Source organism: Macaca nemestrina, chromosome X (assembly GCF_043159975.1).
Source record: "Macaca nemestrina isolate mMacNem1 chromosome X, mMacNem.hap1, whole genome shotgun sequence".
Lineage (NCBI taxonomy): Eukaryota > Metazoa > Chordata > Mammalia > Primates > Cercopithecidae > Macaca > Macaca nemestrina.
In genome coordinates, this window is record NC_092145.1 from 37,688,200 (window position 1) to 37,703,558 (window position 15,359).

A 15,359-nucleotide genomic window follows, 5' to 3' on the forward strand; every position below is an offset into this window, starting at 1 on the left:
AGGGAAGGTATACAGTACATAGGATTTTTTTAAAAAAAATATATAAAGCCTGTTTCTGCTTTTGGGAGCTACAACTGAAGTGTTATACCAGGCAGATGCACTGGGGTGCGCTACTATGTAGCAGAGCCTAGCTGTGCATCACAGCTCTTAACTTTAAAACTCCAGAGAATTTGATGAGAGAGGGATCCACAAGAACATGACAAATGATGAGAGTTCAAACCTTAAGAGAAAAATGGGCTTATTGGTAAGAGATCTTTCTTTTCCTTTATTTACTGCTGTTACTTGTTCATTAAAATAGCAAGCCTGTTATTTCCATATGTGGCTGTGAAGCGATATACAAAAATCAATTTTAGATGTATTGTAGAATTCAGGAGACATATTGGTAACCATGCAAAAATCATAGGAAGCATGTACAAAGCTTGATTTTGAATAAGATTTCTAAGGGAATTTTATTTTACTTCAGACTGTGTTATAGATTTATTTATATAGCTTAAATGTAATGCAGGTAAGAAATATCTCTATATACATATATTTAAAAAGTTAAAATAAAGAATAGTGACTTATGTAGAAATACATAATTTCACTCAGTTGCCAGAAGGTGGCATACCAGATTTTTTTAAATGCACAAGGAAAAGGAATAATATTAATAGGGATATAAAATAAGCTGTATTTAAAGACAATTTGATGCGTTTTTAAGCAAAGAAATAATATAATTGTTATTTTTTGGTAAGGCGTAATTGTAAAACATGACAGATATGAATTTGACCTATTACAGCTTTTTGTCATTCAACAATAATGTTTATGTGTATAGCATTTTAAAAGTATACTTTCAAATAGTACTGTCATTAAGGAGATGCTGTTTTGAATTTATCATTCCAAAAAAGAAATAAAATATTTTCCACCTACCTTTCTTCATAGGAAGTCATTAGATTTAGTATCACATTTTGGATAAGGTCTTTGTCAAGGTCTTTCTAAAGATATTGTTAAACTATGACTTTGATATAGTTATGGATTTAATAATGCAATAGTGCTTGTGAGATGACCCAGAAAAAAATCAAGACAGTTTATTTTGAAAAAAACGTGAGATAAGGCTAATGCTTACTTTCTATATGCTGATAACAACATAAATGAAATAAATGGAAATAAGTGAAATTTTTATTAGAGCTCATCAAACATCTGCCAGCATACTTTAATTTTTAAAGAGAGTTGACTGTCAACAGCCTATACTGCAGTGCTTCTGTAGTAGTCTCTATTTTTAAAACTGGATTCCTGAGGCAGCACCAGAAGTATGTCTATCCAATGCTAATTTTTGTATTAGCCCAAAAGAGCTAGATATATGATAGAACTTAACAAAAACCACATCTTCTGGTTAGGAGACAGTATATCTATTTATATGTTTTTTATTAATTACAAGCAGTATGAAAATAAAAAAAATTGGTAGTAAATGAACCTAGAAGAACATTAGCCATCTGTTCTCTGAAAGCTTGTAATATGTGTCATTTGCTTTCAGGGTTTTATGGCAAAGCAGTATATCAGCAAATAATTGACCTTTAGGCTTAAAAAGCTACAAAATGACAAATTATTCCAAGGGGCGAGTATATATTTACTGGAGAATTGTCTCCTTGTGTCCTAATTTGGCTAGTTTAGTATTTTAGATCAACTGCCAATAATTGTTATACTTAATGCCAATCTTTATTCCAGACTTTCTGAGACATTAAGAAAGCTTCTAAAAATAAATAGAAGGTTATGGCTTTCTAGTTAAGGGTTTTTAAAAGTTAATTTACGTAGTTTAAAATCGTTCTGTGTGGTTTTAACTGTTCAGGATTTATAAATATGGTTTATTAATTTACAGGTAAAATGCTGTCGGGGTATGCTTTGAAAAATTTGAACTAAATATAATAAAACCACAATTAACCAGGTTTCTTTTTGCACTCCACTTTCAGGAGACGGAGGCAATTGTCATTAAAACAAGCCGATTTCAAGGATATATTCAAAAAATCGACTTCAGGGTATGTCCAGGGGTCTGCATTTTTTCTCATCTTTTTTTTTTTTCAATGCGAATTTGTTTTCACAAAAGACCCTGAGAATACTAGAAGACAGTTATCAAGTATAGTTACAGTAATGTCTAGGGCACTGTGTTTATTAGAAAAAAAATATGTAAATCATGCTGTTAAAAATGCCACACATCATTGTATTGTGCCTTATATTTTCCAACATGCTTTCACAAATATGAATTACTTTGGTTTTCATGAAAACACTGTGAGATGGGCAAGGAAAGCAGCATTTTCCCTATTTTACAGATGGGGGAAGATAACACTGGAGGTCAGAAAGCTAATCAGGGACACAGCTGCAGTTGGACCACAGATGACTAGCTCTGTCCTCTTCTGCGTTCTTCCTCATGAAAAAAGTTTGAAATAAGTTTTTAACTTTTTAATCTGTATTACACAATCAAGATAATTTGTTTTCTAATTGTTGTACCTCTCAGTTTCCCACTTTGCATCTGTCTGTCTGCCTCTGCGCCTATCTGTCTGCCAGCTGGAGATCTTACTTTCAGACTCTCCCAGACCTAGAAAGATCTGGAATGTGGGAGGGAAAGATAATGGCTGTACAGTGTGCTATGACAACTGGTGTTGAGCAGCCAGTGTTCATATGCTAAGGAAGGCCAGGGACTGAGAAAGAAAACAATCTTACTATAGCTAAGGGATATTCAGCAGGGGTTAGCAACCTTGACTTTAAAGCAGTGTTTCTCTAATAGTTTAGTAGACCTGGTGTGATAACCGGCTGTAGTACTTGTTGAGAATGCAGAGTACTGGGCCCCACCTCCAGATATCTACATTTTAAATAATCACCTCATGTGATTCTTATGCACACTAATGTTTAAGCACATCTGCCTTAAAGGTAAACAACTTTTCTTTTGGTATATGTATTGCAGCATAAAGAAAAGAGCCATTTTTCTCTCAGCAACTTCTGTGTTCCATGTAAAACCATATTAACCATGGCAGTGGGGAGCAAGGGGCAAGCCAGAGTGATGAATGACAGATATTATTTGCACACATTGCTGTATGTACATCTGAAGCATGTCACAATAGCTACTGTTAATTGTGGTACTTTGACGTATTTTATAAAGGTTTGTGTATATTTTAGACATGAGGGGCAGAAAGATTTCTGCCAAAAGGTGAAAAATAAGTGAGTTTTGATATTTTAATAACCTCTCCCAGTTGTTTTTACTGTAAAGTAATTTAAAAAACTGTATAGAAAACTAGGCTATTCAGGGTTCTGGTAGTTATGGGTTTACACTAATTTGTGTTTCCTATGTGTATATCTAGTCTGCCTGATTAGATTATAATGGTCTTGTGGCCAGGGAACATGTGTTCTTTTGTATATTTGTAACATCTAGCAAAGTCATAAGTTCTTGATACTTATTGATGACTGAAATAACTCATTCAGCATGTATCTCCTTTCTAGGGGTTTTGGGCTAGGCAGAGTAAGTTGATTGATTTCATTTGTGAAGTTATGGAGATTATCTTGCACTGTCAGTAATGGTTAATATACTAAGAAGTTTTCAGTTGAAATAAATGCATTTTAGTTGACAGATGTGAAAGTGTGGTCCTAATTAATAAATGTACTTTTTCCCTGTTTAGAGTATCCATTCAAGCTTGATCTTGCCTCTTCACCCTTTTTGGAATACATGTTATGTTGTTCTGTGCTTTACAAATCTGAATATGAAAAATTGGTATTTCTAGAAACCCCTAAACATAAATATTTTTGTTTAATTTCTGAACAATATCATAGAAATTTAAACAAATGGTTAGACCCTGTAGTGGGAGACTCATAAAAATGCTCAAGTGTCTCTGACTTAAATCAAGCTGAATAAGGAATTAATGAATAAATATATGCTAGCTAAAGGGAAAATGTATTTTACTCAGTGTTATGTAGCTTCAGAATTCCATGAGAAGTAACTGATTATTTAAAACATATATTTGATTTTGAAGACATGAAGTGGTTCTGATTATTAGTTGAAGTAAACAGACATAGAAAGGAAGTCAGGAAACCCAGATTTAGATTACCTCTAGCTTAAATCTAGATTCAACCTAGAAGATGAATTCTGTTTTTATTCAAAATGGAATTTACTTTAGTTAGTAACAGACCATGAGATAAAGGAAAAGAAACGATTTCCCTTTTATTGGATAGCCATTGCATCCAAATAATAAAGCTAAACCTAATGCCAAAACAAGCTGTGATTATTTTACAACACATAAACACTTGATGTGGCATGTGCTAATGATGTTGTACATCATAGGATTTTAATTGAATTTCTGTTTGCAGGCATAGCAATTTTATATTACACACTTTTCAGCTAGAGTCTACAATTTAGACCTATGACCATACACTTGGCATCTTTCAGTATAACTGTCTCTGTACTCTTTACTTGTTTGTAGAATTTAAAATCACTAAAGAGAAGAATTCTAAATTGGAAAATGAAAAGGATCTGGAAATAGTCATGAAAACAGAGGTATTGGCCAGGTTGCTAAGTCTCTTGGATAGTGCCATAGTGGGCAAATAACGTGACCATAGGACATCTTTAAGAAAACTGTTGGGTTTCATGTTATGGCAATGGGTCACAAGGTTCAAGTTTGAAATTGAGCCTTTTATGAAGTGTAAGATTTTCTCATTCATTATTTGGTCAAAACCTTTTATTTTTAGACAACAATAGTTTCTGTGGACATATGTATAGGAAATTCAGTTTTAATGATTAAGTCTATGAAATGGTAAAAAATTAAAGCAATTGAATATAAACAGCTCTTATAGAAAATTTAAATAGTGTTAAATAGTCTTAATTAGTCATTAGGATTAGCTTCCTGTGAAAGTGCTGCTGGTTAGCAAAATGTTATTTTGACTACTCTATCAGTATTTTTAAACGATATTTATAAATAGGAAGAGGAAGAGATTGGATAACCAGGTAATCTTCTAACCTCATTTTGGGTTATAACATTTATGATGCACGTGTGAATGTTATAATAACTTTTTGGATGTAAATATACATTTTTCAAGGTAATAGCATTATTTCATTAATTTAAAATTGGGATGTTGAAGAAAATATACTCTTCTAAAGATCTTTCAGAAATTCAGATTTTTATAAAAGTATAGATATTTCTGAAACAATATAGAACATGGCAAATGTTGAATTTGTTTAACTGGCATGTCTTTTGAGATTTGGTAGGTGATGTGCTTATTACTGAAAAATTTTTCAACCATCATAAATAAACATTGTTAGAAATTGTTTTTTTCTTACCAAAATAGTGCAGGATTTACAAATATAAAGCTTTCAGTATTCCTTATGTCGTCTTCATGCCACTTTGGCAGTCTTGCTTCCATATTTGATGCTACCAAAATTAAAACAAATAAGTGAAACTATTTGGAAAGCTTCACATGAATGTATTTTCATTCACTAGTGCCATATTCTTAATTGTTCAGTTGCACTGTACATTTTAAGTGGCTTTTTATTTTGATAAGTTTACAGATTCAATCAGAAAAGCTAACAATGGCTTGACTATTTTATTTACTCAAAGTAGTTTGAGGAGATGCTTAGGAAGTTGCTGAGAGATGATTAAACAGGTGAGTGATCACTATTTCAGGTGATAGAGTTTTTCTTATTGGAATGATTTATTTAAGAAAGTATATGTATATTCTGGACGATTTCCTTCAATAATGCTTATTTTTAATAAGATAGTATATTTCTATATATTTTTTCATTTTAAGGAGATTATAGCCTAAAATTATCAAATTAACAGATAAATATCCCTCTTAACTTCTGCTTGTGGTAATAGCAGGTTTAACAAGTGTTTTAAAAATCCTTCAGGATATATTCTGGCTTCAATATATAATTCTGATTTTCACTCTTCTGCTTATAAATTTCCCTTTCAGTTTACTCAACAAATACTTATTGAGTGCTTTCCAATGGGCCAGGAATGGTGCTTGATTAGGAAGATACAAAGATTTAGGGATTCCTTCTTGAGGGACACATAGGAATTTGGGAAAGACATCTTGGGCAGATGAAGTAAAATGTCTATAGCACAGGGTGTGGTAATAGCATGGCATCTTTTTGGAGAATTGGATATATTACCCCTACTGATGATGATAAATTGTCTCTCTGTATTGCTCTTATCAAACAGTTTAAAAAAGGCAATCTAAAATCACATATGTAAATAGTAAATAGTATATATATTTAAAAACCATTGATTTGCCAGGTGCAGTGGCTCAAGGCTGTAATCCCACCAATTTGAGAGGTCGAGGTAGGTGGATCACTTGAGGCCAGGAGTTCAAGACCAGCCTGGCCAACATGATAAAAACCCATCTCTGTTAAAAATACAAAAAATTAGCCAGGCGTGGTGGCGCATGCCTGTAATCCCAGCTATTCGGGAGTTTGAGGCAGGAGAATTGCTTGAACCTAGGAGGCGGAAGTTGCAGTGAGCCAAGATCGTGTCACTGCACTCCAGCCTGGGCTACAGAATGAGACTCTGTCTCAAAAATAAATAAATAAATAAAATAAAATAAAATAAAAACCATTGATTTCCACTACCACAACCCCAAGCATACACAAACATCCTGGTTTGGAGTTTAAAGCATTTTTTAAATAAACAGATGGGAATACTTTGAAGCATACATGGGTAGGAAAAATAAAAAGAAAGAAAGAAAAGCCATAAAGAGTATAGATAGTGCCAGAAAACAAAATGAAGAAGGAAGGGCAAGAACTTCTGAATTTCCCATTCAGTGTTACTCCTTTTTTCAGCCTTAGTGAAAGAGTAAAGGTAGTCAGAATCTGTGGATCATTGGGCCCCCAACAACTGGATCTTTGTTCTCTGCTCAGTCTCTGTATTTTTGCCCACTTGCCCCAGTTCCTGTCTTAGCCCCATAACCTCTTTCATCTGACACCCAACTATAAAAAGTATTATGTAAATTTCAGCAATTACTACCACTCTGGCTTTCCTTTCCCCTTACAGCCAGTCATTACCTTCCTCACCCCTATTGTCTTCTCCTTTGGACCATTACCTAGTGTTCCTGCCTTTTCAACACACCAGCATCTCTTATTGCTGTTTTCTCTCTGCTCAACATGGAAATAAATAAATAAATATTTATTTATTTATCTTAATAAGATAAGGGATATTTATCTTCTTATCCTATGGAAATGTTACAGATAGGAAGAATACTGCCCTTCACATTGCTTACGCCATCATGGTGTGAGGAATTCTCTGTGCATATACATGAGTGTGTGCCTGCATAGCATTGTTTGTATTGTTTGATGATTTTGACTAATTTATATTGTTTGATACCTTTGATATAAATTCAAGGCATAGTCATAGCTACAAAAGGGGATGTCTTTGTAGATTCTTTGTTGGCCTACTAGGTTTCACATAGTTCTGTTAAGGAAATTTCCAATGTAAAACTTTCCAGTGTAGTTGTCTTTGAGAAATATCTGGGATTTTCCATTTTTTATTGTGGCAAGGCTACATATCTGAGTATCTAGTAAGAAATTTTTAATATATCTGATGATTTCCCGAAACAAATAAAGGAGACACACACATGCACGAATATATAGTCGTATATGTGTATAAAAGATACACACAAACACACATGCATGTAACTGTATAAGTGTACATAGCCATGAATGTGAACAATTTTATTTCCTGTAAGAAGGAACCCTTAATGTATCAAGAATTTTGCTCTGCTCTCCAGAATTTTTTGTGTGTTTTAAAGGGTTTAACAGTCCTATTTGGTTGCCATCCAAGTACTTTTACTGATTGGTGGAACATAAACAAAGCACACAGTTTGGCATGATCTGCAGTCTTGTCTGAGCATTGTGAATAACATGGATATTTTAGATTAATCTGAAGAGACATTTCAGAACTGAAAAGATTACACAGTGCCTGTTCATACAAACTCTGACTAGGGCTATTAGTCTTTAGCTGTACCTACCACAGGATTAACCAAAACTTGCACGAAAAAGTAGGTAATTTCTTAGGGGACATCAGGAAAAAAATGGAGCAAGAGATTAGAAACACGATATGTTAGTTCATTTGGTGAGGTGGTACAAATTGTAGCAGTCAGTTAGCAAATTAAGTTTTGCTATAAAATTATTTAGGAACATTTACACTGAGAAAAAATATCAGAGTATTGGCAATATATTTACCTTTTCTCTCATACCGTGACTGCTTAAGTTATACTTACTTTTTTTTCCTGAACATTCTTAAACATCCTCTGGAATTAAGATTTTGGAAATGGTTCTTCACGCACAGCTTTTCTTTTATGGTATTTTTCTCCCACTTCTATTTTTCATTGAACATAGAATTGGAAGAGTTGATATCTCTTTGTGGTCCTGTTTCTGTAGAATACGTTGAGACATTTAGAGAATGTGGTTCACTTCACATAGAAACATGCATCTTGTGGAATGGTCTCATTGGGAAGAACAGTAGGGATTCTACAAGAGTCCTGTACTAGGAGATTGAAATTTGGTTTCTAGTTCCTCTTTTGCTACTAGCTTGTGATACAACATTGGGCAAGTTAGCGTCTCTGGGTTTCAGTGTTTTCAAGTATGCAATAAGGGTACTGAGAAAAATGAATTCTTAGAGTCCTAAAATTTCAAAAAATCTTCTCCTTTTACATTCTAAGAGTTGGCTCTTTTTGTAGCTTTGGCCAAGACCCATCATTGTCCTTTGTTTGTTACATCTCTGAGCTATGCATGTCACAGGTATTTTTTAACTGATTAATGTTCATAAAATGTGTTGAAGAGCTTTTATGTATGATGTCTTTCTCTCCTGTTTTATGCAATTGTACATAATAGAAACCAAGTGTTCTGTAATCAAAATAAGTGTTTCCTATGATGTGACCAAGGGTTTTTTGACATTTGCTATTCTAAATATTAAAGTAGTGGGACACTGGGCCTGCATAAAATTATATTTAAAATATGTGTTTAATCATTTTTGTTCATTCCATAGGTGAACATATTTTTAGTTCTAGAATGTAATGGGAATTATAATTACACTCCATAGTTATGACTGGATTCTCCACCAGGGTAGTAACATCTGATTTGTTTGGATGCTGCCAACTCGTAATTGGGATGATTTTACCTGGCTGAAGTTTATTTCTAAATGATATGTGAGGAATAGTGTTGTTAAGTGAATTAATAGTGTAAAGTATTGTTCATGAACTGTATTTCTGATTAAAGGGATTATTATTATTATTATTTTTTGAGACAGAGTCTCACTCTGTCGTCCAGGCTGGAGTGCAGAGGCACGATCTCGGCTCACTGCAAGCTCCGCCTCCCGGGTTCACACAATTGTCCTGCCTCAGCCTCCCAAGTAGCTGGGACTATAGGCACCTGCCACCACACACGACTAATTTTTTGTACTTTTAGTGGAGATGGGGTTTCACTGTGTTAGCCAGGATAGTCTTGATCTCCTGACCTCGTGATCTGCCCACCTCGGCCTCCCAAAGTGCTGGGATTACAGGTGTGAGCCACCACGCCCGGCCTAAAGGGATTATTTTTAAGGACTTTGGCATAATAGTTGTTTGCTCATGAGAGGTAATTATAAGTGACTTAATAATTTATTAAAGGAAAAGTAAGAACTGAATATGTATACATCTCCACCATCAGATATAATGCTTTTAGGGTTTTAGGTGTTTTAGAGTGCTGAGGATGGGGTGTAGGGAGGCAGCCATACTTTCTTTTCACTCTGAACAAATAATAAAATTATTGGAGTACCACAGAAACAAATATTAAATATTAAGTCTGCAAGGAATCTAGACTGAAAATTGACATAGAAGATTCGTGGTATTAGATAGTTTCTTTGGAGCCTAATGAAATTAGACAAAAATATGTTGGTTTTTTTGAATCAGTTGATTGTTTATAGAAGAATAATAACTTATAGAAGAATATTCTTGTAGAAGAAGAATAATCTTTACAATAAAGTGATCTTCACTTGTTTGTGGTGGTTCCCTTTTTGGGAATTTGGAAAACTCGACCTTAACTTGCCTGTTTTCCACTCATCAATGTTTGAGAAGCCTTCATAGACAGATAAACTGCTGGAAACACTTCACTACCATGTTTTTACACAGGTTTTTGGATCTTTATTCTCAGAAGGTGAAGTAGGGCGGCCACGGTGGCTCACGCCTTTAATCCTGGCACTTTGGGAGGCCAAGGCGGGTGGATCACCTGAGGTCAAGAGTTCGAGACCAGCCTGACCAATATGGTGAAACCTTGTCTCTACTGAAAATACAAAAATTAGCCAGGCATGGTGGCAGGTGCATCTAATCCCAGCTACTCAAGAGGCTGAGGCAGGAGAATTGCTGCAACCTGAAAGGCAGAGGTTGCAGTGAGCCTGGATTGTGCCACTGCACTCCAGCCTGGGTGACAGAGGGAGACTCCATCTCAAAAAAGCAAGCAAACAAAAAGATTCATAAGCTGGAAAATGATTGAATTTCTTTTCTAAAACATCACCTCCTTACTACATAATATATAGCTGCTTTATGTTTTATATTTTTAAATGTTTGCAAATGCTTCGGGTTTTGAAAATTTGTTTGACACTCACTGCGGAATAAGACATTTCAAACTTGATGTGTTCATACGTGTGTGTGGCTGTGTGTGTGCGTGCGTGTGTGTGTGTATGTATTTCTCCTTCTTTGGATTTCAAACAAGTTGCCCGTGCTGATTATACCTGAGGGCTTTCTGCTATATAACCATTAAGGATTATTGCAGAAAGCCTTCTAATGTAAAATATTGACTATAATTTATGCATATTAGTGGCAGGTTAAAAAAACTTTTAAATATATTTTGGCCACTAACGCATTGATAAATATTCCTTTTTCTGATTTCTTTGACAATTTCTATGAGTCCGTTTTGTGTGCGAGTACTAAAAGGAGTTGGACATATAATTCAACCCTTTAAATTGCTTGACTGGGTTTTTGAGGGCTGTTTCTTTTGTATGATAGGTTGAATAAAAATTGTATGTAAGGTAATGATGGTTGACATAATTTTAATATTTACAAAGTTCATATATTACTTGTCAGTCTTTCAAAGTACGCTTTCTCTTTCCATATATGTATGTATGTGTGTGTATATGTACATACTGCATGTACATATATGTTTTGTGCTTCACAGGAAAATAGTAGTTTGTCTTTTTGCCTTGATATTGGTCTGTATCTTAAAAGGAAGGTGTTTGTGATTACATTAGCTGACTTCATGCTGTATTTCTCATATATTAAATTTGGTATTTTGGAATTTTTGAAAATAGTTCCTTACTATAGAAACATTCATGTGTGTTTCTAAAATGCAGATGAAAAAGCCTCTTTGGGGACTAAATCTCAATCTTTAAAAACTAGGAATAATTTGGAAAGAGTATCCAAAAGCCAACTATTTAAGTTGGAAGCATGAGTTTATTGTTTGGATACAGGCTTGAAAGTAAATATGAGCTCTTTGTCCCTGCAGTGATTTTTTTTTTTTTGAGACGGAGTCTCGCTCTGTCGCCCAGGCTGGAGTGCAGTGGCGCGATCTCGGCTCACTGCAAGCTCCGCCTCCCGGGTTCACGCCATTCTCCTGCCTCAGCCTCCCGAGTAGCTGGGACTACAGGCGCCCACAACCGCGCCCGGCTAATTTTTTGTATTTTTAGTAGAGACGGGGTTTCACCGTGGTCTCGATCTCCTGACCTTGTGATCCGCCCGCCTCGGCCTCCCAAAGCGCTGGGATTACAGGCGTGAGCCACCGCGCCCGGCGTGATTTTTTAAAATAGGTAGTGGCTTTCATGTCAATCATGGTCTGCCTTTACTAAGCTTGCATTGATGGAAATGGATAATTCTGTTTTTAGGTAGAAGCAGAAGGGTACTATGATCGTGAATTGCCTATATCAGAAGTAAAATTCTTCAGCCTATAAATAAAGAGTTCAGCATAATACTCATTTAACCTGTATTCACTTTTTAGAATTGTGTAGAAAATTTGTGAGTTTGTTTTGGTGCTTTAAACAGAAGCTTAAAAGTCACGTTCAGGGCATTTACAATGCTGTTTTCTGGCAGTATTTTAAAACAATATAGATGAACCCTTTATTTGCCATTGCTTTCATGAAATACCTCAAGCTGCCTTTGACAGCAGCTTCAATTTTTGAACCTCCTTGACAATCGCTAATCCCTATAGGTTACCGGACCCGCTGTTGAGCTTTGGAGTGGTCCCTGCTGGACACCTGCTTGGCCAGCGGCTTTGGTCTTTCCTCTAGGCAATTTGTGAGCTGTTTGCGGGGGAGGGAGGGGAGGAGTAAGGGGGGTGAACAAGAGGGGAAAGGAGAGAGAAGGGGAGGGCAGTATTGAATTAGGTTGTTGATAGCGTCCCTCTGAGTACTGCTATTAAGATCATGCTACTCTGTACTTCTCTGCTGCAGAAGACAGAGTGATATTTGTGTTACTATAGCGTGTTGTAAATGTATGAGATTTTGCTCATCTCAGCTTGGAAATAAGAATAGGGAAATGAGAGCAACTTGAATCAGAAGCTACTAGAAGAGCTTGCAGAGTTCTGCAGCAGTTTATATTCTTCTTACATTTTGCCTTCTCCTAGCTGGAAAACAGAGGGACTGGAATTTTTGAAACGGGCTTTTCCCATAATGGCATTCTTGTATTGTGTGGCCAGAGCTTGCACAGGAGGAAAGCAGGCTGCTGAATTTAGTCACTGATCTCTGTTAGCGGTGGCCTAAGGCTATGCTGAGGTTTATATCTCATTTGTATTGTTGCAGCTCAAAAGAAGATTGTTCAGAGGATGACAAGTGTATTCTGAGTAGGTATGTTGTTTCATTTTCATATGAAACCCATCTATGTTTTTTCTTGCTACAATTGGTCAGAAATCAGGTTAATAGGTGCAGAATATAGTACAGTGCTGCAGTATCCCTGTTAAGGTAGAACAATGGTATTGCAAGCTTAAAAAAAAAAAAAAAAGCCTGGTTGCTTTTATTAAATAAAGCTGCATTGTATGGTATGCATAGTGCAGTCTTAAAAAAAAACATACTGCAGTCAGCGCTTTTCTGGCACTATTGTTGAGTTGAAATGATAGAATCATCATATTGCTTTAGGGAACAGAAGAATTTAAGGAGGTACCTTACAGCCCTATTTTACAGATTGGAAGCATCGGTTTAAGGGCACTGGCAGAATCCTTTGCTTGTTCTCCGCGGCAGCCACTGCTGTGTCAGTACAGTGTGGAATGGAAGTCCTAGTTGGTAGTCTGTTATGGAAACGCTCTTTACTGTTATTGTAGTACCGTGGTGACAACATGCCATTGAAATGGAAAACGAGCTCTCCTGCTATCTGGAAATTCCCAGTTCCTGTGCTTAAAACATCCAGGTCAACTCCACTTTCTCCAGCATACATGTAAGTGAGAGAAAATAGGATATTAAAGTGGTATTTCATTCATGAATCTACCTTGTGGCAAAACGGGGGCGGGGGAGCCCCCAAACAGCAAAATCCAAAAACCTACAGGATTAAAAACCTCAAGCTTGCTTACATTTAAAGATGTTGGCATGCCCACACTTCATCATTGTTTTGTTTTTCTAAAGTTTATGTTTATTTAAAGTGTTTAATGGCAATCTAATTACCAGTGTGAAAGTACAAAGGCGTAACTAAGGAATTGCAAAAGAATTAACTTTAATATTTAACATATGTTGGATTTGTTTGAATTTTTGAATATCTAAAACACTTAGGATGACTTATTCTGTGTAATGGCATTAAAAAACTGATGGTGGTGTGTTAAATATGGTAATGCCTCTATACTATTTTTTTCATGAATTAAAAGCAGAGTTAACATGGATCAGAAAATGAGTCTTTTAATTGAGACTTTTATACTTTAGTTGTGTATGAATATTAATACGTTTAATATTACATATTTCTCAGCTTTATCATTCAAGTTCTCAAGTGTAAGTTTGAATTTGTGCATATTATATCTCTATGAGCAGTTATTTATATTATGGGGGTTGAAAAAGTATTCTACAAATGTCTGTTTTAAAAATGTATTTTAAGTAAATATGTACTGAAGTGCACTGGGAAGTCTTTCTAGAAATTTTCAAAATTTTTGAAAATCTTTTTAAATGTGCAGTGTTGCTTTAAAGGCAAAATCCAGGAGATATAATAAAATGTTCTTTTTGTTCATGATCCTTTTTGGTGGAGTAAAACCGAATCTTTTTTAAAAGAAAATATTAGTACGAGAAAAGCTTTTGAAAAGAATGTTTTAAATTTGAGTGTTCCTTTAAAAATATTTATCAGTAGGAAAGATGTGGAAAACTTCTCCTGCCTTAGTTTAATTGTGTATTTAGAGCTGTGGTGAGTTGCCATTTTTTAACTTAGTTTTTGTTTTATGTGAGGTAGAGATGCACAATTACATCTATCTCATTCTTTGAAAGGCTTTCAGATGCTGAGAAAGTGTGGTTATGCTCTCAGTCCAAAAGAAGCAACTCCCTGGAAAGTGCTGAAAAATGAGGCCATTTCAGAATTAAATCCTGTCATCATTTTATTTTCAGATTTTTTAATGCTCCTTTCTGTTTATGTTCCAGGATATTTTTATCTCTTTGGGTGTTACACTTGTTTTCTATGAAGTAAAAAAAATAGGCTAGTTTGTAAAAATAAACCAGCTATATTTGTTTTTCAAAAACTGTGTTTGTCAAAAGCACAAATTAATAGAGGTGACAAGTTAATGGAGGTGAGAAGTTAATGGAGCTCTTTCAAATAATCTGAGAAAATAGGATGCTTCCTGACTTTATGCATCTTAACTGGCAAGAAATGACTAAAGATTTACCCAAAGCAACTTTATTATAAAAACAAAACAAAACCTCACTAAAATCAGGTTAAAATTAATAATGGTTATTAATGTTTCTAATATTCCTGCTATATTTGAATGTCCAAAAGATCCAAATTGCAGCCCTTATTGTAGCTGATTTGTCGACTTTTAGAGATGGTGAAATAAATGCCCCTATTTTATTAATTCATACTAGCCACAAGCTCAGATACAACTCAACACAACATTTTAAATTAATCACTTTCTTCCTTTTAAGTACTTACCTCTTTGACCTGATGGTATGAGTGAATCAATTTAGAAGATAGAACCTACAAAATATAATAGATCTTGCATGTTGACTATTGGTTGTTGGTAGTGCACATAGGTAGAATGGAAAAATATATTTGAAGAGCTTATGGTAGGCTGGAGTATTTTGACATTGTTACAGACTATTTTGACATTTTAACACCACATTATTGAATTGGTCTTAACTTTTCTTTATATGTATATTAATACTTAATAGTAAGTAAATATGCACAGATAGAAATTTATGTGAAATGTAGCA

General features: G+C 34.9%; 1 protein-coding gene across 11 annotated transcripts in view; it reads left to right on the forward strand.

Moving 5' to 3' along the window:
• The window catches only part of LOC105468375 (kelch like family member 13), a 209,602-nt gene that overhangs the window by 126,708 nt on the left and 67,535 nt on the right, over positions 1-15,359 (forward strand). For 2 of the 11 annotated variants that reach the window (XM_071088556.1, XM_024788678.2), the window contains one exon: positions 1,944-2,009. The exons of 5 other annotated variants lie outside the window; for them this stretch is intronic. In XM_071088556.1, the coding sequence (XP_070944657.1) occupies positions 1,944-2,009 (66 nt within the window). Of the gene's footprint in view, positions 1-114; positions 245-1,943; positions 2,010-12,382; positions 13,399-15,359 lie in introns of those variants that run through there. 4 more of the 11 variants (XM_011718481.3, XM_011718485.3, XM_011718482.3 and 1 more) reach the window with 4 other exon arrangements.